Raw genomic sequence first — 26,091 nt, forward strand, 5'->3', positions numbered from 1 at the left:
AATTCATTTTACATGGAGTTAGTGGACATCATTGCTAAGCTAATGAATTCCTAGTGTCCCAATTTGGACAAGCATTGAAGAAATTAGAGCAATTCTACTACTGGTTTTTATTGGTTTTTATTGGTTTTTGTCAAAACAGAGAAGGGGGTTTGACAAAATTGGTATGTACGCACCCTGGTTGGTGTTGATATGCAACATTGAGCTTGTTTAGGTGTCAATGCAAGTTATCCACACTTGATTGAACCACTACATTGCAATTTGAAGCCTTAGAAAGCATGCCAAAACAGGGTACCTTGGACTTTGTATGCCAGTTCATTTTGGATGCAATCAGTTTGATTTTCTACATCAAAAGTGAAGTTTGTTGAGTACTTTGGAGTATCTGGAACACTTATTAGAGTGTGGTTGAGCTGAGGAAGGCTCGTTTACAGATTTGGACGTGTGCAGAAGGTGCATCATTGAGCAAATATGTCGGACAATCCAGTACAAATTGTGGGTGAAAAGTTGGATAGGAAGAACTTCCAGGCATGGAAGTACAGGATCAAAAGCTTTCTGAAGGGAAAAGGTTTTTGGAATCTTATTACAGGTGCGGAGCCAGAGCACGGAACTACCCCGACAACCTACACAGCAGCAGGTTATAGCTCATAAGCAATGGTCAGAAAGAGCATACAAAGTTTTGCATTATCTGTCTATATGTATCTTGGATGCTATACTCATACATATACATGATGCTGAGAATCCCAAGGATGCATGGGATACATTGGTAAAGCTGTTTGATACAGACACTAGTGCTCGCAAGTCTTAGTTGCGAGCGACAACAGATTCATAATGTGAAACGGAAAGGAAGGAGCATCCATGATTATGTACAAGAGATAAAGAAGTATGCAAATGCATTGGCAACAATCAATGCCCCCATGCCTGATGATGATTTGGTAGACATTACCTTGCGTGGTCTTGGCAAGGAGAATAAGTCTTTTGATACATCCATCTCTTTTCGGAGTACAGGTTTACCAGATTTTGATGAGTTGGTTTCACTCTTGCTTGTTGAGAAAATCAAACTCAGTGACTCCTTTCATGATGCAGCATGGTGCTTCGTTGAGGATTTCAAAAATGGATGTAGAGTCATTGCCAAAGGCAAGAAAGAAGGCAGGTTATTTAAGTTGGATGCTGGGATTCCTGAGTTGAAATTAGCCATGTTCTCTAAAAGCCAAAATGTGGTACAGGACATTGACATGTGGCATAATAGGATTGGACATGTGAACACATAAAGGTTAAAGAACATGCAGGCAAGAGGCATTGTTAGTGGGCTGCCTAGATTCAAGTATGATGGGAATATGCATGTTTGTGATGCCTGTCAGTTTGGAAAGCAGGCAAGGTTGCCATTTCCTAGAGAAGGCAACATGAGTAGCAAGCCACTTGAAATAGTTCATAGCGATGTATGGGGTCCTGCACAAAACCCATCCATTAAAGGCAGCTTATATTAGCAGAATGACTTGGATTTACTTTCTTAGAGAGAAAAGTGAAGTGTTGGGAAAGTTTATGGACTTCAAAGCTTTTGCAGAGAAGCAATATGGCTCTTGGATAAAATGTTTGGAGGTGGTGAATACACCTCACGTGCTTTTAAGCATTTCTTGAGAAAGCATGGTATAAGAAGGCAGTTAACTTGCAGGTACACACCTCAGCAAAATGGTGTTGCTGAGAGAAAGAATAGAGTCATTTGTGATGTGGCCAGGGCAATGCTCAATGAAAAGAGCATGCCAAATTATTATCGGGCAGAAGTGTGTGCCACTGCTGTGTATGTACTTAATAAGACACCCACAACAGCCATACATGGAAGTACGCCAGAGATGCGGTTTTAGGCCAGACATTGGACACCTCAAAGTGTTTGGGTGCATAGCTTATGTACATGTGCCTGATGAGAGAAGGAGGAAGCTGGATCCTAAGGCAGAGAAGTGTGTGTTTGTTGGTTATGCACAGGATCGCAAGGCATATAATGTTACAATCCACAAACTAGACAAGTTGTTATCTCACAAGATGTGATGTTTGTTGAACTTGCTAGTTGGTACAAAGCAAAGGATGAGGGTGTCATTGATTCACTTGATGATGGTGATGTGCATGTGAACTTGCCACAAGCAAGTTCTATCTTTATGTCTGGGCCAGCAGAGTCTGAGAGTAGCACTATACGTCCATGGTCAGGACGCTTGAGGCATGAGAGTGTGAGCACTGGTAGTAGTGCTGTGGATAAAGGGAAGAAGAAGGTTGAAGGAATTGGCATTACAGGTTATGAGTCATCAAGTTTAGAGAGTTTGGATGAGGAACTTGGCATACCAGTTTTACACACACCTGTGGTGCAAGGCAGGATAGATATGTGTCTCCACATGCTAGAGTGACAGGTGTTCAAAGTGATCCGCATGCATTGCGGAGATCCCAAAGGGTCAGGTATTCAGTTATACAGAAGCTATTGGGAAGCATGTATGGGAGAAGGCAATGGATGTTGAGATGGACGCTAACATGGGATTTGGTTGCCTTACCACAAGGCAAAAATGTCATTGGTTGCAAATGGGTTTACAAGGTGAAATGCAAGTCAGATGGTTCCATTGAATGTCATAAAGCGAGATTAGTAGCTAAGGGTTATGCACAAACCTAAGGCTTGGACTATGATGAAACATTTAGTCCAGTTGCAAAGATGGGAACAATGAGAGCAGTCATTGCTATGGCTGCAGCAAATGGTTCAGAAATGCATCAAATGGATGTGAAAAATGCATTTCTAAATGGTGATCTACAAGAGGAAGTTTATATGGCATAGCCAGAAGGATATGTACACCCAAGGTATCCCACTCATGTATGCAGATTAAAGAAAGCATTATATGGTTGGAAGCAAGCACCTCGTGCTAGGAGTGATAAGATGAGCCGATATCTTATCTCCCTTGGATTTCAGGTTTCTACAGCAGATTCTTCACTCTATGTGAAGAAAATAGATCATGGGATTGTCTTACTTGTCATCTATGTGGATGACTTGATTGTCACAGGAGATCAGGCTACAGATGTTATGCATGTCAAGAAGGCATTGAGTGGGTAGTTTGACATGAAAGACTTGGGTGAATTGAGATATTTTCTTGGGATTGAAGTGATCAAAGACCATGCAGGTACATGGTTAGTGCAATGCCAATATGCATTGGATATGTTGGCAAAATATGGGATGACAGGGTGTAAGCCAATGAGTACACCTTTGGAGTAGAATGTAAAGCTACGGGCTGATTTTGGTGAAAAGTTGGATGATCCATCTATGTATAGAAAGATGGTTGGCAGTCTTATTTACATGACTATCACACGCCCCGATCTCAGTTATGTTGTGGGGCTAGTAAGCCAATTTATGCAGAGCCCCGAAAAACCTCATTTGGATGCAGTGAGACGCATTATGCAATATGTAAAGACCACTGCACATTATGGTCTTCTTTATGAGCATGGTAAAGGCTTGGATATACTAGCTACACAGACGCAGATTGGGCAGGTAGCTCGTATGATAGGAGGTCTACTAGTGGTTATGCCTTTACATTTGGAAGTACAGTGGTGGTGAGTTGGAGTAGCAAGAAGCAACCTACTGTTGCTTTATCTAGTATAGAGGCTGAATACAGGGGTGCAGCCATTGCTATATGTGAAGGAGTACTTGGCTGATTTGGGTGAGCCTATTGATGGCAAGGTTGTCATTCATTGTGATAACATGAGCAGCATACAGTTGGCCAAGAATCCAGTTTTTCATGCACGGACCAAACACATAGAGGTCCACTATCATTTTGTGAGAGAGAAAGTGCTAGATGGTACAGTGGATTTACAGTATGTGATTGAAGAGCTGGCCGACATCTTTACAAAGCCACTTACCAGGGAGAAGTTTGAGTACTTCCGTACTATGTTAGGAGTTGGGATGAGCTTGAGGGGGAGCTCATCTACATCTTCATCTATGGCAGTACATCATGAGCTTGAGAGGGGCTATTGAGATTCAAGCTCGATATCAGCTTGTGCCAGCTGCACCATGTGCTGGCATGTTAGGTAGAAACATGTGTGAGACATAAATGACCGTGTCCAGCTGGTCAGTGTGTGGACATTAGCTAGAATTAGCTGTGTGTGGACACAACACATAGTGTGAGTTGTGTATTATGGATTATGGCTTTATGCATTGTGTGAGAAGGGAGATTGCTTCCCTCTATGGTTAGGGTTTGCAATATACATTAGGGTTTGCTCTTGTGTGTGTGTCTCCTCTCCCTCTACTTGTTTTTCATCATTTTTCTCCCTAATCTTCCACAAGGTTAGCCTTTAATCACTTTACTAAACTATTTCTTACAAGGTCGTTTTCAAAGAAGGCGGCTAAAGGAGATGCTTCCCTAAAAATGCATCTAAAAAGATGTTCAAGAGGAACGACTATGCAGATGGCACAAAAGAGCAGGATCCCCAAAGATGCAGCCACATATTTGACCAATGTCTAGGCAAAGGCAACAAGGAAAAAATGTACAAGTGAGCAAGCAATCTGCTTGTCAATTTTTAGTTTGATCTCTCCTAATGGCCTTTGATTTAGTTACATAATAGCTAAGTATTTAAGGATAGTTGATATTGAGACAAGTCATTTGAGTGAGATACTATTAAGCCTACAAAATAATAAAAGATATGCTCGGGGGTTTCACTTAAAAAAATATGAGTCTACTACGTGCAATCATTAGGGGGTTTTTAACCAAGATTTTGAAAAAAATTTACAAAAATCTACTAACATAAGGGGGTGTTAAATGACATGTCAAAAAAATTTCATACACTTATAAAAAAAGAATTATTTTATTAAATCAAAATTTACAAAAAATAGTATTTTTTAATACCCTTTGAACGCACGTTGTATGTAGGTCTTCCTAATAGTACACCCTCTAAAAGGATGTGTACATAAAGTCTGAATTGAAAGTCATTTAGGATCTCTTTAGACTTGGAGGAACTCATTTCAATGACAACTTATCAAGGTCCAAAATGTTGAAGAATGCATAAAAAGCCTTCTTGAATAAGGCCCATGTTTTTAATTAAAAAACCCACCATTGTATATTCACTCTTTTATTAGAGTGTTGTATTAATTAATGCCCGCTAAGGGTGGGCATTAATTAATACAACCCTACATGATTAAGGTTGTGCATTGGTCATCGCACACGGCTGAAGGTGAAGGAGAAGGGCGTGCTCGCCCACCACAGGCTCCAGAGGCAAAGGAGGTGGTCTTCCACATTGACATCGCCTTCTCCAGTAGAATGAAAATCGTGGTTGGAGGCAAAGGAGAAGGGCAAGCTCGGCCATGAGCTAGACGCGAAGGAGAAGGGCGAAGAGCTCTGTGTTGTTTCACACCAAGGTCACCTTCTCCACCAGAATCATTTACCTCCATGCAGCGCTAGCAAAGGAGAAAGGCGACCTTGCCCACGAGGTGGAGGCGAAGGAGAAGGGCGAGGAGCTCTTTGCTGTTCCGCATCGAGGTCGCCTTCTCCATTTACCTCCATGCAGTGATAGCATGCTCTACTTCATTTATTGAAGCACGTTTTGCGTATAAGTAGACTGAAAAAGAAATAACCAAAAATTGAGTCATTCTAATTACCTTTGAAAAGAAAAGCTCATAAAACCTTAGCAAATGCACTCATGACTACACGATTCACGATTTAATTAATTATTAAAAACAAGAAAAAGATTTTGGGTGCATATTGTGTATACAATAGCAGGCGCTGTAATTACATTTTATTTTTAAAAAAAACTTGATTGGCCTGCATCTTTTGCCGTCTTTGCTTCATTGGCCGCATCGAAATGCATGTCCACTAGCAAGCGTAATAAATCAAGCGCTGCAACGTTCATATAAACCAAGTGCATGGGCGCTGCGATGATGCCAAGAAGGCTCTTCTGCTTCATCGTCATCTCTTTATAATACAAGGCGTGAGGAGCACGCTTGCTCTGCACAAGCCATGGCGGAGACAGCAGGCGGCGGCCTTTGGCAAGCAACCTTTGAGTGGACCATAGCCTCTCCCGTCTCCACAGTGTGGGAGGTGACAGGGGACTTTCTAGGAATGCACAAGTGGGCAACCTCGGTTGTGAGCAAATCCTCTCTTCTAGAAGGCTCCCCACAGCAGGCTGGCTGCGTAAGGTATGTAGAAGGGCCTTCCAACCCTTCACTCGGAGAGGCTCCCAACTCAGACGAGAAGCTTCTGGAAGTCGATGAGAAGAATCACAGGCTCAAGTATGTGGTGTTGAGGTCCACCGCCCCCTTGCTTGTGGGACTCACGCCTACTTTCCACCTTCTAGAAGCTTCCAATGGCTCCACCACAATAGTATGGAGCTACCAAATAGCCCCCGCCCCTGGCTGCGACGAAGAAGGCTTCCGAAAGGTCGCCCAACCTGTGTATGAGCTTTGTATTTCTGACCTCAAGAAGTTCCTCTTCCATCTCTAGAATGGTTCAAGAAGCAACCTCAACGTTATGTGAAATTAAATTAACGCCTTCTCTCTCTCTCTCTCTCTCTCTCTCTCTCACACACACACACACACACACAGAGCAGCTTCTTCTCTTGCTAAGAACCAAGATCTTTTTGTGCTTTTGAGACCTTCTCTTTAATTAATTTTAGATAGGCCTTTGATGCTCTAATTAATTTTTGAGAGTCTATTTTGTCTTATTTTAAGTTTGAAAATACCTAGGCATTCAAGGTTGCTAGATTTGAAGGGTTTTCATGGTAAATTTTTAAATGTAACTTCATTTCTTAGAGACATGTACTACACCCATTAGAAGAATTGCCATAAAGCCCCCCCTAGAACATTTTTTGATTAATTAATACGAAGGGAGGCCGAGGAAAAAAATTTTGAAAGGTTTATAAGGTTTTTAAAAAATTATAAGGTTTAAGGCTAAATGGGTGTTAGGTTGGATTTAGCATGTGTGAAAATTTTGGGACAGTGCATGCATGGGGGCTAGTGGTAATTTAGGGGGTGCATGGGCTCGGTCATGGGTCGCTCCTTTCTTCATGCATATTACATGGTTAGTGGTTAGTGCTGCTCCTTCGTATGCGGCTTGCTCCTGCGTTGCATAGGACGACTTGATCATGGGCATCTCCTGTGCCTCCTCTGCCAGCTAAGGTGAGATGTGGGTCGCTCCTTTGTTCATGTGTGTTGCATGGTTAGTGGTTAGTGGTTAGTGCTTCTCCTTCGTATGCGGCTCGCTCTTGCGTGTTGCATGGGACAGCTCAGTCCGTGAGTGTCTCCTGTGCACCTCCTCTGCTGTTGAGGTGAGATGTGGGTCGCTCCTTTCTTCCTGCGTGTTACTCAAAGTGTCCGTGTGTCTATGGTGGTCTGTGCTGTGATGGTATGTGGTTGGTTGCTGGAGTCGTCTCTGTGGTGGTTACTCGAGTTGTCTGTGGTGGTCTGTGATGGTCTCTGTTGCTGGTTCGATCTTACTAGTTAGTTACAAATTAATGCTTGTTTGGTTAGATTTGATGAGAACCCTGCTAATCTTGATTAATGCTTGTTCTTTCTATAGATTAATCTTAATTATTCTTTCTGTAATTTTTGTATGCCGGCCTTGAGAGGGCACGTACGACTTAGGTACGGTTTAAGGCTAAATGGGTATTAGGTAGGATTTAGCATGTGTGAGACTCCTTTCTTCCTGTGTGTTGCTCAGAGTGTCCGCGTGTCTGTGGTGGTCTGTGTTGTGATTGTATGAGGTTGGTTGCTGTGATGGTCTCTGATTAGTTATTGTTTAGTTGCTAATTAATGCTTGTTTAGTTGCTAATTAATGCTTGTTTAGTTTGATTTGATGAGAACTCTGCTAATCTTGATTAATGCTTGTTCTTTCTATAGATTAATCTTAATTGTTCTTTCTATAATTTTTGTATGTCGGCCTCGTGAGGGCGCGTACAGCTTTGGTACGGTCATGGGTGGGATGCGATGTTGGCTAGGCCAATAAAAGGGCTCCTTTGCGGGGGCTTTGGGCTTGGGAACTCACTGTTGGGTCGTTGGGTTGTAGGCTCTATGTTGTGGGCTGGGGTTGGGGTTGGGTCTGTCCGATTGTCGTAGGCTCTGTGTTGTGGGGTTAGGTTGGGTTGGGTCTATGTGTTGGGGTGGGTCTTTGCCATGGCACCTCGCCATCCTCAAGGGTTTATAAACATCACAAATGTAGGTAAAGATACATCAGGCCCTTTTGTGCGTCCACATGATAAAGGGAAAGTCTTGGAGGCTACTGTATCCGAATGCCCTTGAGACAAAGGCAAGGGCATGGCAGATTTTATGAAATCCTCATATTCTCACACCCCCTAAAGGAAATAAAGTGGTTAGAAATCTACATATGGTGAAGAGTAGGGCAAGGTCTATAGGTTCGAAACCTAGTGTTAACAATACCACCAAATGCAAAAAAGGGCCACCTGTTAGGTTGACCAAGCTACTTGAGGTTTCTGTGACTGTAGGTGTTGGGAGTGGTGACGTAGAGATTGCATTCCGGGAACCACTGGAAGACTTTGTCTGGTCTAAATGTATTAGTGGTTTGTTTTCTCGTGAGAAGGGTGGAACATTGAATCATATCCACTTCCAAATGGCCATTAAAATAATGGCAGTTTCCTTGATCTTTGTAGGTAACCTTATCAAAAAATATCTTGCATGGGATGTATCAAAACCAGCTGGGGGCATTGTCATGTGCAAGGGTTTGAAACAAGTTCGCTTGCACACATTCGAAGGCATGTTAGGTTATTACATGAAAGATATGTTTAAACCTCATTTTAAGTTTTTTTGTCATAATGTAATGGCAGAAGAAATTACTAAGGGGCAGGAGCAAAATGCATTGTATGGGGCTGGAGATTTAAAGAACAAAGTCTCTCTGTCGTCATTGAATGTATTTGACCAAGCATATGTGTACATAGATAGCTACATTCCTAATAGCTTGGGTCAACATTGGAGTCAACACTTTTGCGCATGCTACGCACGGCGAAGTGTTTCCCATTTACCCAGTGGTGGCTGATCCCTAAAACTGGAAATGGGATGGACAATAAAGCACAGACGCAGCATGGAAAGTGATGAAGATACTACATCTCACTCAACCGATTGATGTTGATCAAATTTTCTTTTTGGATTCTCCTCGCTACAGGCATTATCTGGATGTGGATGCTAGCAATGAAGGAAATGAAGAAGATGATGGGAAGCCCGGTTTAAGAAGCAACCCCATCGATCTTGAAAGTGACGAAGATGTGTTCTTTTGTGCAGAGAGTGGTTCCTTGTCTGAAGAAGGGAATCATGGATTTTTTCTAGATGGCTCCGACTATGTGCCTTTGTTCCATGTGAAATAGGTGCCTCCTTCATGAGGGGAGATCTCCACACTGATGTGTCAAAAATGCATCATTTCCTCTAAATATCTCTTAATTTTTAACTAATAAACCTTGTATTCAGTCAACTCTTCATCTTATGTGAGCATTTACTCATTTTTGGGGGTTTTTCTTTTATTCTTCAATTTATCTCCTCCTTACATTTGGATTAATCTTATTGGTCCATAGTAGGAACCATAATTGGAGCATAATTCAAAATTTTTTGAAAATCTAGACTCTTAGGCTAAGGTCCTTTATACCTATTTTTAATTAATTCCAATTGCACATTGGAAAGTTATTTTTGAATTTCTATTTCAGGGGAAATCATTTTAGACACTAGGAGGATTTTTATATCCAAAAATATCTCAATTTTGAATTACCTCCCTCTAGACATTTTCTCTCTCCAGGCCAAAATAGATAGAAACAAGATCTATTATTATTCTAGAAAGGGGATTAATTACAAGGGGAGAAACTGGACATCTTGAGGCGTTGGGAAGGAATCTTACATATTCCCTTGAGCAAAAGGGATATAGATGTTATAATCCTGCTACACGTGAATTGAGGGTAAGCAGGGATGTATTTGATGAGATGAGTAGTTTGTATGCTGAGAGAAAGTGGTTGAGCCCCTTGGTATGCCAGACATTTCTGTCGGGCATTCTCTTATTGATGGAGATTCTAGTGGCTCGGAGACGAGCCTTGATGAGGAGCTTGGGGTTCTAGCAAAATGAGGACACCTAGTGTTATCTGGCACATCACTATGCGTATATGGCAAAAGGTGTGTAGGTTGTAGAACCCACATGCTTTGATGAGACTATTGGAAATATGTGTTAGGAGAAAGCTATGGATGAGGAGATGGATGCATTGTATGGAAATGAGACTTGGGATTTGGTGCCATTGCCTGAAGGCAAGAAATCTATTGGTTGTAAGTGGGTGTATAAGGTGAAGCATAACGGCGGTGATGGTAGCATAAGCAGGTACAAGGCTACATTGGTAGCCAAAGGATATGCGCAGACACATGGGATTGATTATGAGGAGACAGTTTCCCCAGTTGCAAAGATGGCAACTGTGAGAGTTGTGATTGCGGTGGTTGGTTTTTACATCAGATGGATGTCAAAATGCATTCTTACATGGTGACTTGCAAGAAGAGATGTATACGGATCAGCCACCAAGTTTTGAGGATACAAGTCAACTAGAGTATGTGTGTAAGCTTAGTAAGGCCTTGTATGGGCTGAAGCAAGATCCGCGAGCATGGCATGACAAGATTGCTAAGTATCTTGTCACTTTCCACCATATACACCACATTTTTGTGCAAAGCTGTGGTCCATATCCCAACATGCAACTTTATGAATATATTGGCTAAAAATATGCATCCTCGATGAAGTACAATCCATTGTTTCCCACCACAACGTAAGCTTGTATGCTTATTTGACTTTGTGAAGAAGCAATGTTCTAACAATAATCCATTCAAATCCAATATTACAGACATTTGGCTTGCCACATTCCTTGTATCCAATCCTATGTTGTCATTATCTTCATTAACACATTTGTGATATACTTTATCTGTTGAAAGAAAGAAATGTTGTTAATCAAACAAAACTCAATCAAAAAATCATACACATAACTTCTCGCAATTATTATATATATTTTTCACTTATAAAAATCAAAATTGGTAATATGATCAATTGTCCACATATTTTGTGGATGGTTTTGAATGTTGAATTTAGTTAGTTATCCAAATCTCACTAGATAATGTCTTGTGCATGCATGTTATAGGGAAAAGAAAAGATATAAGACATTGAGCCAATAGACCAAAACTCAATTAGAAACTCACAAACACATGATTTCATTACTCTTAAAATACCCAATATATCTTAAAGTACATAGAATTAAATTTGGTCACAAAGTTAGTTGTTCACATATTTGGATAGATTTGAATGTTGGATTTGGTCAGTTGTCCAAATCTCACTAGATGACAATAGACATCTTGTGTATGGGTGTTATTGGCTAGATTTAATTACTTGTGGCTAGATTCAATTACTTGTGCATGGGTGTTATTAGCTAGATTCAATTACTTGTCCAAATCTATGTTAAGGGTGGGTAATGCTAGGGGTCAAATCTTATACATGGATGTGAATTTCTAGATTTAGTCACTTGTTCAAATCTATGTCATGGGTGTAAATGCTATAGATTTGGCCAATTGTCCAAATTTTATGTATGACTATAAGCTTTATGTAGCCTTATTGACATACCTAAATGATTAACTATATATAAGGATTAAATTTGAATAAGTGTCCAAATCTTTGTTTGGGGTGTCAATAAAAAAATCATAAACACATGGTGGTCTAATTAATCTAATGTGAGCATGGAATTATTTTACTTTATAACAATGAACAAATTGTGATGTAGTCAAATTAGCCCAACAATAGTGTCTTTGAATTTTACAAAACGAAATAGAAGTTTTTCTACTAAGTTAAGATCATAAGTACCCTACATAAAAATCTAGCTGATGATATTCCTAGAGCGTTTAATTACATATCACAATGGAAAAAACTCTCCTACCAATAAAATGAGAACTAAATATGTTTTTTAAACACCTGTTGTGTCTAGCTCATCGGGAATAAGTTGATCAAAGTCTAACATTGCCCCTTCATGCTCCTTTGTGAGTGTAGCTATATGCTCTGGTGCGAGGCCTTCTATCTCATTTGTAAACAAAGAATCATCTCCTTGCTTTCTGATTCTAGCCCATGAACTGATTCCAAGATTCCCCTTAACAAAGCTTGAATACACTGATTCAATCCCATGTAATTCTTGTAAACTTGGAACCATTGCCACTGTCTTTTGTTTGTTTGCAAGAGCCATTCTACATGCACTTCCCAATGCGAATACATCAAAAACATACTCATCCTCCCTATAAAAAGATTATATAGTTGTAGAAATAACATCTTCCATCTTTAGTAATAGTCTTTGTGCACTGGTTTTCTCTTTCTGTCCACTTGAGTCACCACTATCACTATCACTATCACTATTGTCAGAAGTATCCAAAATATATGTTCTATGCTCCAAATCTTGGTAGCAGCGATTATCCATGAATTCCTTCATGTGCCAAAAAAGTATTGATTGATCCATCCACATGATCTGTATCAGGAGGGTTAATATTCACGCTACCAATTGCCATCTTGTATTTCCCAGGTACCTTCTCTAAAGCACTCTCCAAGGCTACAAGTTTCTTGAATGTTACAAATGCAATGAGGACAAATTGTGCAGGTTCAATAGCAGCTAGTTTTAACAATCCATGCAACATCATCTCAAACCTGTTTGAGCTCCATGTCATTCTACAAACCCCATGAACTACATCAATCACCACTATGCCTATGGTAATTGGTTCCTTGAATGTGTTGCACATGAACTCCATCCCTTCCATGTTTGGTCCAACCTAGTATACACTCCACCAAAAGGATACTTATCAGAGTGCAAACTAGTTCCCTCCTTTTGGTTTATAATCCATGAATGTATGGTTGTGCCGATGGAGACAATGCATCTTTATGATCTCTACAAGAAAGCTTCTTTTTCAGCCATATTTGACTTGATCCAGCTATCTTTTCATAGTATTCTGGCTGGATGTTGTAGTAAGTCACACACTGATCCCATGGCCTGTCAACCTTGTCACTTTGACTTTTCCTACAAGCTCTTCCTGCAACATCTTATCCTCCTTCATTTGACGTGCTCTTTCTTCCATATCCATCTTGTCTATATCATGCTTTCTCCTAACTAGAACAATCTTGGAATCCAATATTTCTTCTTGAATGATCTTAATATTCTCCTCATTTAAACCTTGTAAACACCTGAACATGCCAACAGTCGGTTGTCTCTCCCACCCTGATATGCTCAGCACGATAGGGTAGTGATCCATCTCTGTATGCATCCATAATCCTCATCCATGTCTCAAACATGTCATTTGGGCATATTATCATGTTTGCAACACTATGACAAAATGCAACTCGTGCTAACTCGATAAATTTTTGCACAACATTTCTCAACATTTGGCAATGTTATGAAATAATTTATCAATGATAACCAATAATTTATTGAGGTATTTCTAAAAACAGCAAATATTAAAGGTTGAGAGTTACTTATATCCCATTATACATGTTGTTCACTTCCCTCTGTAACTCCTTGGTGGTGAGGCTTTGCAGGTCTATTAAATGCAATCCATTGATCCCTTACTTGCTTTAGATTATCATGATATGGAGATTGTTGCATTATATTTTGAGATTCTAAGTTTGCCATTCGAGATAATTCCACACTCTCCTTTGGAGGGCAATTTTGCACTATCCTCGGCCACCCTTTCCATATAATACTTCTTTTTTTGATTCATGGCTTCATCAGTCACACTCTCTATGAAAACTCTAGCTACATAAATGGAGTGTTGACCAGAAAGTATCCAATACTTGTATTTATGAAGACGGTCTCTCCTCACTATCTCTAAAGGTTTGCTAGTAGCCTCATTAAAAGGCATTAGTAGATCAGCGCATGATGCAGGTGGTCTAGAATTCAATCCAAAGTCGAGAGCTAATTTTTTGACATGCTTCTTGCTCAATTTATTGCTCTAAGTGACCAACCTAAGATGAACTTCAATACGTTTTTTGCAATCTTATTCTTTGTTTGATCATAGTCCACAACAATAGCAGTATCACCAAATGGAACAATGGCAGAACCTTCAACTATATTTGTTGCCAAAGTAGATGATGTTTATTGTTTTTGATTCACTATTTTTGTTTTACCTCTAGCTTCATCCTTTGAAATATTGGCTTGAACCTTGTAAAATCCATCTATGTATTTTTTTATCATAGGCTCATCATCCTCCTTTTCCATACACCAACCCATTGTTAACATAGATTGAGCACCATCGGTCTTCATCTTTGCATCATCATAAGAAAATGCATCCAACAAGTATGATTTATTAGAGTCTCTAATATCCACACGAATGCATGGAACTCCTTCTTTTCCCGCAATCCCCTCAGATAATGCATGTACTACACCAAGCTTTTTGTATGCCTCTTTCTTGGGTTGTAATGCAAACAATTATAAATGTTTCATTGGCTTCCTCTCTTCATTATAGAAGTCAAGGTACCAAGTCAATGCCTTGTCATCATTAACACCATTAAAAATCTCAAGCCTTGAGCTTCCCTTGGAACTTTTAGCAGTAGGATGATGTCTTCTTGTTTGACATTTTGAATCTATTCAAAGTTTGATGTCATCAACTAACTTAGTTTCATACATTTTGTAGATATTTAGAATTTTTAATCATTTAACATTTACATAGAAAAAATAATCTATTAATCAAATCATGATTGAGTACTCTAGAGGGATGAAGTTAAAATATTAGACTTAGTTAAATACTTTAAAGGGATATGAGAGGGCGTGTGCTATGAAGTGTATATATATCTGGATAATTGTATTGAATGGTTGGTGAAATCTATTGTGAAGAGCATTAGGAAAGTCCTTAATAGGAGTGAGATATGAATTGTTTATAGATTTTGAGAATTGTCTAAATTTATATTAAATGATTGGTCGAATCTATAAGAGCAGCATTACGTGAGTCTCCAATAAGAGGGAGCTATGAATTGAATATAGATTTGGAAAATTGGCCAAATATATATTAAATGGTCGGTCAAATCCAGTGAGAGGAGCATTAGACAAATCCCCAATAAGGGTTAGCCTTAGGTATGTCTATAATATGGGTGAGGTCTAGTGAGAGTAGCATTTTGGAAGTCCCCAATAGGAGTGAGCTATGCATTATAGTTAGATTTGGACAACTATCCAAATATATTTTGAATGATTGGCCAAATTTGGTGATATGAGCATTAGGAAAGTCCCCAAAAAGGGTTAGCCTTAGGTAAGTCTAATAGGGGTGATGTGTAGTGAGAGGAGCATTATGGAAGTCCCCACAATAGAGGTGAGCTATGAATTGTAGATAGATTTAGAAAATTTTCCAAATCTATATTGAATGATTGGCCACATCTAGTGAGAAAAGCATTAGGCAAGTCCCCAATTGGGGTGAGCTATGGATTGAAAATAGTGAGAGAAGCATTAGGAAAATTCCTCATAAGGGTTAGCATTAGGCAAACCCCCATATTTAGTATTAGGCAAGTCTCCAATTGGGGTGAGATATTGATCAAAAATAATGAGAGAAGAATTAGGAAAATGCCTAATAAGCCCCCAGGGACATGGGGTCTAGCGAGATTACCATTAGGAGAGTCTCCAATAGGAGTGAGCTATGAATTATGGATAGATTTGGATCATCCAAATCTATATTCAATGGTTGGACAAATATAGTGATAGGAGCATTAGGCAACTCCCCAAAAGGAGTCAGGTATGGATTGTAGGTAGATTTGGACAATTGTCCAAATCTACATGGAGTGGTTAGTCAAATATAGTGAGAGAGGAGCATTAGCCAAGTTTATGGTTAGGGAGGAAATCCTTTAATGGGGGTGAGGTCTATTCAATAGGAGTAACCTATGAATTATAAACAGATTTGGATAACTGTCTAAATCTATATTGTATGGTTGACCAAATCTATTGAGAAGAGCATTAGGTAAGTCCTTAATAGGAGTGAGATATGAATTGTTATAGATTTGGAGAATTGTCTAAATCTATATTGAATGGTAGTAAAATCTAGTGAGAGGAGGATTATGTGAGTCCCCAATGGAGTGACCTATATAGATTTGGACAATTGTCCAATTCTATATTTAATGGGTGGTCAAATCTAGTGAGAGGAGAATTAGACAAATCCCCGATAAGGGTTAGAGGTCTAGTGAGAGGAGCATTTTGGAGGTCCCCATTCAGAGTGAGCTATAAATTGCAGTTAGATCTGGACAATTATCCTCCCAAATTGGGGTGAGCTATGAATCGAAAATAGTGAGAGAAGCTTCAGGCAAATCCCCAATAAGGGTTAGTATCAGGCAAGTCCCCAAAAATAGGGATGTGAGGTATAGTGATATGAGCATTAGGCAAGTCCCCAATAGGAGTGAGCTATGAATTATAGATAGATTTGGATTATCCAAATCTGTATTGAATGGTTGGATAAATAACATTAGGCAAGTCTCCAATAGGGGTCATGAATTTGGATAATTGGCCAAATCTACATTTAATGGTTGGCCAAAAGTATTGAGAAGAGCATTAGGGAAGTTCCTAATAGGAGTGAGCTATGAACTACATATAGATTTAGACAATTGTTCAAATCCATATATTAAGTTGTTGGTCAAATATACTGAGAGGAGCATAGGCAAGTCGGTGGTAATGGTTAGCATAAGGGTGTAGTCAAAGGAGAATTAGGCAAGTCCATGGTAATGGTTAGCATAAGGATGTGGTCATAGAAGCTATGAACTATAGATAAATTGCTCAAATCTATATTAAATGGTTGACTAAATCTAGTGAGATAAGCATAAGTGAAGGGTTTAGGATTGTAGGTAGATTAAGACAATTATTAAAATCTATATTTAATGCTTGTCCAAATCTACATTTAATGGGGGGCTAGCCAAATGTGATGAGAAGAGAATTAGGTAGGCAATTTATAAGTTTTAAAATTTTGAAGTTCATTCACATAGTATTAACAAGTGAAAACATGTCTTTCCTAGATTTCTATCCCAGATTTCTATTAAAAATTTAGGCAATTTCTGCTTTGATACCAACTGTGAGATCCCTCTGTCCCCTCCGTGCACCGGACTCTCAGTAGGCTGACAAAGCGGAAGCAGCCCCCTCATGCGCGAGGTAGGGTTTCTCGCTAGGGTCCTGGTCAGAACCCTCCAGGATCCTCCTTAGGTGTCTTGGTATTTCACTCAGGAACCGCTTCGTCGGCGCTCGCCCATTGTACCGGAAGCACATCATTTTTCACCATACCCAGGCTGGTTAAGACCTGGGCAAGTTTTTGCCGCGTGAGTTGTCCCTCGAACACTCCCCGCCAGCTGTTGCACAACTGAACTTCCCTTAGATAAACATATATACCAAATGCTCCCTCCAACATTCTGGCGTAAGACAGTCCTTTAAGAAAACAGGGTTTCTATGCAAGTTTTCAGTTTTGATTTTGTTTGAAAACCATGAATAATCTTAAATCCGTATCTCAATACTTCTAGATCCAGGTCTGAATTCCAAACAGAATTCCTCGAATTTTGTTAACTTGATCCTCCGATCAAAATCAAAAGTCTTAACTTAGTTTCAGATTTGGTGGGGGATTTGAGTACATTTTTCCTGAACTGGACACATCATCATTGATTAAGGAATTAGGTCTTGGTCAATAGTCTGAATCAGAGTTTGGGTCTGGAAAGGTTCTTCCTAAACTATCTTTCTCGAAAGGTACTATTTCACTTTCTCTTTTTCTAAATTTTGTTCGATGAATATTTGCTTACAGATTTCTAAAAACATGAATTTCTTATGAGGAATAAAATAATCATTTATCTCAATCTCCGACTTTGATAGTTTAATTGAATTTTCTCATTACCATCTTAGTGAATATGAAACGGTAGCATTTCTTCTCACAGATTATCTACTTATTCATTTTTTCAATTTTTGTGAAAATTAAACAGAGGATTAAGAGAACCCTTATTTAAATATAATCATTCTATATGCATCTATTTATGCATAAAATCTAATTCTGATGAAAGTCACACTTTTATCATCATAAAAATCATTTATGATGAAAATCACTCTTTTAATATGAAAGAATTTCTTTTATGCATAAAAATCATTTATGATACAAATCACATATTTTTTATGCATATGTTTATGCATAAAAATCATTTATGATGAAAATCACACTTTTAATATAAAAAATATATATCTTTTATGCATACTTTTATGCATAGAAATCAATAATGATAAAAGTAACACTTTTATAATAATAAAAATATTCTTTTATGCATACTTTTATGCATAGAATTCAATAATGATAAAAGTAACACTTTTATAATTTAAAAAATATTCTTTTATGCATACTTTTATGCATAGAAATTAATAATGATAAAAGTAACACTTTTATAATAAAAAAATATTCTTTTATGCATAGAATAATGATAAAAGTAACACTTTTATAATAAAAAAATATTCTTTTATGCATACTTTTATGCATAGAATTCAATAATGATAAAAGTAACGCTTTTATAATTAAAAAATATTCTTTTATGCATACTTTTATGCATAAAAATCAATATGATGAAAGTAACTCTTTTATAAATAAAAAAAATACTTTTATGCATTATTTTATGTATAAAAATCCATAATGAAGAAAGGAACACTTTCATAATTTTCTCTCTCTCTAAGCCAAAACTGGTAGAAACAAGATCTTTTATATTTCTAAAGAGGGATTTGATTACAGGGGAAGGTGCTGGACATCTTGAGAGGCTAGGGAGGAATCTTACATTCTCTCCCACTTGAAAAACGTTGGGGAGGTAAGTCTAATAGGGGTGATGTGTGTAGTGAGAGGAGCATTATGGAAGTCCCCACAATAGAGGTGAGCTATGAATTGTAGATAGATTTAGAAAATTTTCCAAATCTATATTGAATGATTGGCCACATCTACTGAGAAAAGCATTAGGCAAGTCCCCAATTGGGGTGAGCTATGGATTGAAAATAGTGAGAGAAGCATTAGGAAAATTCCTCATAAGGGTTAGCATTAGGCAAACCCCCATAGTTAGTATTAGGCAAGTCCCCAATTGGGGTGAGATATTGATTAAAAATAATGAGAGAAGAATTAGGAAAATGCCTAATAAGGGTTACTATTAGGGAAGCCCCCAATAGGGACATGGGGTCTAGCGAGATTACCATTAGGAGAGTCTCCAATAGGAGTGAGCTATGAATTATAGATAGATTTGGATCATCCAAATCTATATTTAATGGTTGGACAAATATAGTGATAGGAGCATTAGGCAACTCCCCAAAAGGAGTTAGGTATAGATTGTAGGTAGATTTGGACAATTGTCCAAATCTACATGGAGTGGTTAGTCAAATATAGTGAGAGAGGAGCATTAGCCAAGTTTATGGTTAGGGAGGAAATCCTTTAATGGGGGTGAGGTCTATTCAAAGGATTATAAGGCAAGTCTCCAATAGGAGTAACCTATGAATTATAAATAGATTTGGATAACTGTCTAAATCTATATTGTATGGTTGACCAAATCTATTGAGAAGAGCATTAGGTAAGTCCTTAATAGGAGTGAGATATGAATTGTTATAGATTTGGAGAATTGTCTAAATCTATAAATTTGAATGATAGTAAAATCTAGTGAGAGGAGGATTATGTGAGTCCCCAATGGAGTGACCTATATAGATTTGGACAATTGTCCAATTCTATATTCAATGGGTGGTCAAATCTAGTGAGAGGAGAATTAGACAAATCCCCGATAAGGGTTAGCCTTTGACAAGTCTCCAATAGGGATGAGGTCTAGTGAGAGGAGCATTTTGGAGGTCCCCATTCAGAGTGAGCTATGAATTGTAGTTAGATCTGGACAATTATCCTCCCAAATTGGGGTGAGCTATGAATCAAAAATAATGAGAGAAGCTTTAGGCAAATCCCCAATAAGGGTTAGTATTAGGCAAGCCCCCAAAAATAGGGATGTGAGGTATAGTGATATGAGCATTAGGCAAGTCCCCCATAGGAGTGAGCTATGAATTATAGATAGATTTGGATTATCCAAATCTGTATTGAATGGTTGGATAAATAACATTAGGCAAGTCTCCAATAGGGGTCATGAATTTGGATAATTGTCCAAATCTGTATTGAATGGTTGGATAAATAACATTAGGCAAGTCTCCAATAGCGGTCATGAATTATTTGGATAATTGTCCAAATCTACATTTAATGGTTGGCCAAAAGTATTGAGAAGAGCATTAGGGAAGTTCCTAATAGGAGTGAGCTATGAACTACATATAGATTTAGAGAATTGTTCAAATCTATATATTAAGTTATTGGTCAAATATACTGAGAGGAGCATAGGCTAAGTCCGTGGTAATGGTTAGCATAAGGGTGTAGTCAGAGGAGAATTAGGCAAGTCCATGGTAATGGTTAGCATAAGGATGTAGTCATAGAAGCTATGAACTATAGATAAATTGCTCAAATCTTTATTAAATGGTTGACTAAATCTAGTGAGATAAGCATAAGTGAAGGGTTTAGGATTGTAGGTAGATTAAGACAATTATTAAAATCTATATTTAATGGTTAGCCAAATCTACATTTAAATGGGGGGTTAGCCAAATGTGATGAGAAGAGAATTAGGTAGGCAAGTTCCTAATGGGAGTGAACTATGAATTAATTATAGATTTAGGCAATTGTCCAAATCTACATTGAGTGGTTGGCCAAATCTAGGGCTCATCTATTCACATCGCATCCATTTACATCCCATCACATTCATTTACATTCATTCGGATCCACATCACATCTTATCACATCCACTTTGCCCATTAGGAGTGAGGTATGAACAATAGATAGATTTGGACAATTGTCCGAATCTGTATATTGAATGGTTATCCAAATCTTGTGAGAAGAGAATTAGTTAGTAATATGAGTAAGATATGCATTGTATATAGATTTGGACAACTATCTAAATCTATACTTAATGGTTCTAGTTAGAGGAGCATTAGGCAAATCCCCAATAGGAGTGGTATATGTATGTATATAGATTTGTCCAAATCTATATCAATGAATGATTGGCTAAATCCAATGAGAAGAGAATTAGATAAATTTATATCAAGGGTTGGCCTTAGGCAAGGTCTTTAATAGGGTCGAGGTCTACTAAGAGGAGAATTATGGAAGTCCCCAATGAAAAGATGCAGGGGAGAAGAGATCTTGAGCTCTTGCAAGCACACACACACACACTCACAAAACCCTAAAAGAGAGCACACAAGGTGAGAGGCTGAAAAATCTTCTTCTTCTTCTTCGCACACAACACTCAACACACCATATACAAAGATAAGAGTACACCCATATGAAAAGGTACTCAACCAAATACATACTAGGGTTCTCTATAGTGTGAACCCAACTAAATGAGCTGGCGCTATAACTATGCCGGTCTCTAGAATGGGTCTCTAGAATGGCTGTCACACAGCCTGTCATCCCACTGGCCGCATATCACACATGATCTCACCAACCATGCCAGTGGTGTAAGTGTGGGGCCTATCCCCCAGGCGGGTCATCTGTGAGATCCCTCTGCTCCCTCCGCGCACCGAACTCCCGATAGCTGACACCGGAGGCAGCCCCCTCATGCGCGAGGCAGGGTTTCTCACTCGGGGCCTCGCCCACGAATGCCCGGGCACGAGACTAGGCTGGTGGTCACTCCAAAAACCGACATACCAAGGCTGGTCAAGACCTCGGCAAGCTTTGCCGCGAGCGACGTCCTTTGAGGACTCCCCGCCGCGAGCTATTTCAAACGAATCTCTCCTTAGGTAAATCATAAGCCAAATACTTCCTCCAGCATTCTGGCATAAAACAGTCCTTTTCAAAAACAGAGTTTCTATGCAAGTAAGAATTTCCCGTTGAGTTTGATTCCACAAAACCCTTTTTCTCATAAACCATACTTTCTTAATGAAAATCATGAATCTCATATCAAGATAATCTACCCATCAAATTCAATGAAGTTCCAACTCATTTCTCAATGAATTTCGTCTAAGAAAAACTTCTCTAATTCAGACGGTAGTCTATTCTTCGTATTATCAAAGATTTAGAATTGGTCACGAGGTTTTGCTTGATTCAGATTCGAGAGATGGGCAAGTATCTTACTGGCCCACCATACTCATGGTCGAGGTCTAACCATAAATTACTCGGTTTAATCCTAACTTTGATTCCTAAGGATAATTCTTCTAATTAACTAAAAAATTAACGACGGTGACTTCCAACCGCCGTAAGGGAAAATTCCAACTTTATGAAAATTCCTTTCTTCCTGGCCACAATAGAATTTTAAAAAAATAGTTCTATTCGAGAATAATGAAACTTTATAAAAATAACTCTTCTTCCAATAATCCAATTGTGAGTATATATCATTTATTGATTTATCCGCATAGAAATATCTAAAATATTCTTTTCATCAATTTGATCCTCAACCTTAATATACCAAAATTTCCTACATGAAATTATGGTGAAAACTTCTCTTTTAACATCAAAATTAATTTATGCAATTTTCTACTTAAAATACAATGAAAATTCTTCTTTTAAATAAATAAAAATATCCATATCTTGGAATATGCCAAAAATTCCTCTTTTAACATTTAAATGTTCGAATCTTGAATATCATGGGAATTCCTCTTTTTGCATCTAAATTTTTATGCATGAAAATAAATATATCTAAAATTTCTCTTTTCTCTAATTAAACAAATATGCATAAATACTATAAAAGTATTTTCATAAATATGATAAAAATCATTCTTTTAGCATAAAATAACTATACCTAGAATATGATAGGAATTTCTCTTTTTGCTTTATTAAAATTATGCATCAAAATAAGATTTATCTTTTTTTTTTAAAAATTACCATAGCTTCGCTGCAATTACTGAGAATGTTCAATTTTCTATTTTAAAATGAATACTTGTAATGGAAATATGATAGGAACTATTCTTTTAGACTAAAATTAAATTATGCATACATAACATAATTATAATCATAATTATAAGCATAATTATGAATAAATCTCTTGATTATTCTAAAATAACCATTCCTCATTTCTAAAAATGTTAGCATAACCATCTTTCAATTTAGAATGAGTTAATATGATTTTTCTTACTCATAATCAAGCTAAAAAGAATTAACCATCATTTTTACTAGATTAAAAATCATGAAAATATCTAATCTCTTTCTCTAGCTTATAAAGCCTAGAGTTTTGAATAAAATAAAGTGATTATTATTGAGAATCATCATTCTAACAAGGATCTAATCATAAAGATGATTAATCTTTCCAAAAGAGAGATTTTCTTAAAGGAAACATTATAATTAAGCATAAAGACTAACATTAATCTAATTAAACCTTATGAATCATTGGAAAACTTGATTTCAAGAGAAAACCATTCCATTGAAAGCTTCTCAGGCTTTAGAGGGGTTGAGAAGAAGAAAATTGGCATTGAGAGGAATAGAAAAAACCATTAAATGAGATCTTACCTTTGATTTTGGCTTGAATCTTTGGATAGAAGTGAGGCCCTCAACCAAGCCCTTGGCCACCAAGAGGGGAAAGGTAATCTCCAAGAGAGGATGGAGAATAGAGAAGCTCCAAAGCTCCCAAAAGAAGAGGCAAAATAGAGGGATAAAAATCTCATTTTTTTGAATTAAAAAAGGCAAGTAATGATGATAAAAAAGGCACCTACTTGATGGGGCCCTCCCTCCTTATTGAGGTGTCAAAAATTCATCATTTTACCAAAATATCCTAATTTTTAACCTTAATTTTTAACTAATAAACCTTATACTCAATCAACTCTTCATCTTATGTGAGAATTTACTCATTTTTGAGGTATTTTCTTTTATTCTTTGCATTTTTGTCATCCCAACTCTTGGATTAATCCTATTGGCCCATTGGAAAATTATTTGGACCTTAATCCAATTTTTTTTGAAAATGTGGACCCTTAGGCTAAGGCCTTTAATACACATATTCAATTAATTCCTAATGCACATTGGGAAATTTATTTTGAACTTCTGTTTCAGGGGAATTTATCTTAGATCTTAGGAGAAACTTTGTATCTAGAAATATCTCAATTTTGAATTACCTCTCTCTAAAATATTTTCTCTCTCTAGGACAAAACAACAAGGGAAAACAATATTTTCTTGCATTCTGAAATAGGGGATGATTACAGGGGATTGAGGTGAGAGCTTATTCATCACTCAGGGCTGAGGAGGAATCTTACAAGATTAAAACACTTATAAAGGGTGCTGCATTCAAACTTATTCCGACTAAATTAAGTTTGGAAAAAGTTGTTCTACTTCGACACTCAAAGTTACTTTACTTGTTCTCGACCCAAAGGTTAGGGCCTTTACATTCTGTGGTGGCCTGTGGAATTGTTGCGGGAGTACAGGATCCCACTCTCATCAAGACAAAGCTTGCAGGGTTTCATGTTTTGATTCCAAGGCGGCTTCAGAGTCTGCAGAGCCTAGTAGTAAGAAGCCTAGCATATAACTATGATGATTATGTAACTTTGATGACTATGTAATTTTTTATGCTATGAATGGAAATTTGGGTTGCAGAGTTTTTTGTTTAATATGTGTCTTGTAATGTATTTTATTAGTTGACTCAAGCAAATAAATTCAAATTACACACGTAACTCAAATAAAAATTGTATCCATTCGAAGACACATATAAATCAACAAATTATATAAACTCAAATTAAAAGAGACTTATTTGCAACACAAGATAAGAGATTTTTTTTTAAAGATATACATCGAGCTTTACATAGCTTTTGAGAATTACATTCATGCGAGATATACAAAAATAAAACTAAATATCCTAGCTTAGAGGATCTATCCAAAGCGTCGCATGCGTCGAACCAACTGCATGTCCTTTTCACTGATGGTTGGTGACCCTCTTTGCATGGACAGCTGCAAGCACTGTGTCACAAAAAATTTCCACTAGGTACGCTTTCGCAACAGCCTCCTGGAGTTCCTCCAAAGCTTTGCCTATCCACCGCCTATCCACCGCGTGGGTAGTGGGCTTGATGCTGCGTGAACCTAGAACCTCCTATCATGACGATCTTGCAAATCTTGCATGATCTCTCGCACCACACGTTGGAAGGAGAGCTTCGATATGAGCAAGTTCACCGTGTTTTGGTATTTCCTAATCTCACAGAGAGCCACAGTGCCAGGCCTCCACCTACGCTTGCGATGTTGCTACCATGGTGGTTGGATGGGGGGTACTCCACGTCCCACCTTGGGGGGGCTAGAATCTCTTAGCAGTTTGCTGGGTGCGAGCCATGCTCTTGGAGGTGAGAGAGAGAAATGAAAGATGAGAAACGAGGGTTACTTCCATACTTATAGATGAAAATTTATATATTTTCTAAATTAGCTCAATACATAAATTTGATACTTTTAAATTTCTAAAAATTACATATAAGTATCATGGAACACCTCCTAGATAAAATATCAACCCCATTAGAGGTCTAATTTTATGTGTACATATAAGTATCATGGAACACCTCCTAGATAAAATATCAACCCCATTAGAGGTCTATAGGGCCCTTATCCGAAGGCTCGCGTGTATAGACCTGCTATTGAAAAAAGCAGGCCTCTACATGTGAGCCTTCAGACAAGGGCCCTATAGGCCTTTGATAGGGCTGATATTTTATCTAAGACATGTAAACTATATGATCTATGCACATAATAAATTTCAACCCATTATGATCACTGCACACCATGCATCAATGTTTTCTAAGAAAAAAAAATATTATCGTATAAAATAGCACTTACACCTGCACATGGATTTGCTTGCACATGCACATGCATGCTCATGATGTAAGCCACATGATCTATGCACAGAAAAAAATTTCAGCCCATTATCTCTCTCTCTCTCTCTCTCTCTCTCACACACACACACACACACACACACACACACACATGCACATGCACACCATCTTTCTCTCACATACACATGCACACACTCTCAAATGTCAAAACTCTCTCTCTCTCTCTCTCTCTCTCTCTCTCTCTCTCTCTTACACACACACATGTACACACATGCACATGTACTAATGCAAACACACACTCTTTCCCCCCACACACTCTCACACATAGACCTCCATGTCTCT

General features: G+C 38.1%; 1 protein-coding gene across 1 annotated transcript; it reads left to right on the plus strand.

The window, feature by feature from the left end:
• The first annotated feature begins 5,883 nt into the window (after positions 1–5,883).
• LOC147640166 (lachrymatory-factor synthase-like) lies at positions 5,884–6,508 on the plus strand. Its single transcript, XM_086823305.1, has one exon. It carries the CDS (start codon positions 5,967–5,969, stop codon positions 6,447–6,449), a length of 483 nt encoding a protein of 160 aa, XP_086679431.1. The 5' UTR covers positions 5,884–5,966; the 3' UTR covers positions 6,450–6,508.
• Positions 6,509–26,091: the final 19,583 nt, after the last annotated feature.

The sequence above is a fragment of the Cibotium barometz genome, chromosome 3 (assembly GCF_041138505.1).
Source record: "Cibotium barometz isolate CiBa-2024 chromosome 3, ASM4113850v1, whole genome shotgun sequence".
NCBI lineage: Eukaryota > Viridiplantae > Streptophyta > Polypodiopsida > Cyatheales > Cibotiaceae > Cibotium > Cibotium barometz.

Bases quoted from the DNA above. Each gene is read 5' to 3' on its own strand.
- LOC147640166 (XM_086823305.1), top strand. From the start codon at position 5,967: ATGGCGGAGACAGCAGGCGGCGGCCTTTGGCAAGCAACCTTTGAGTGG.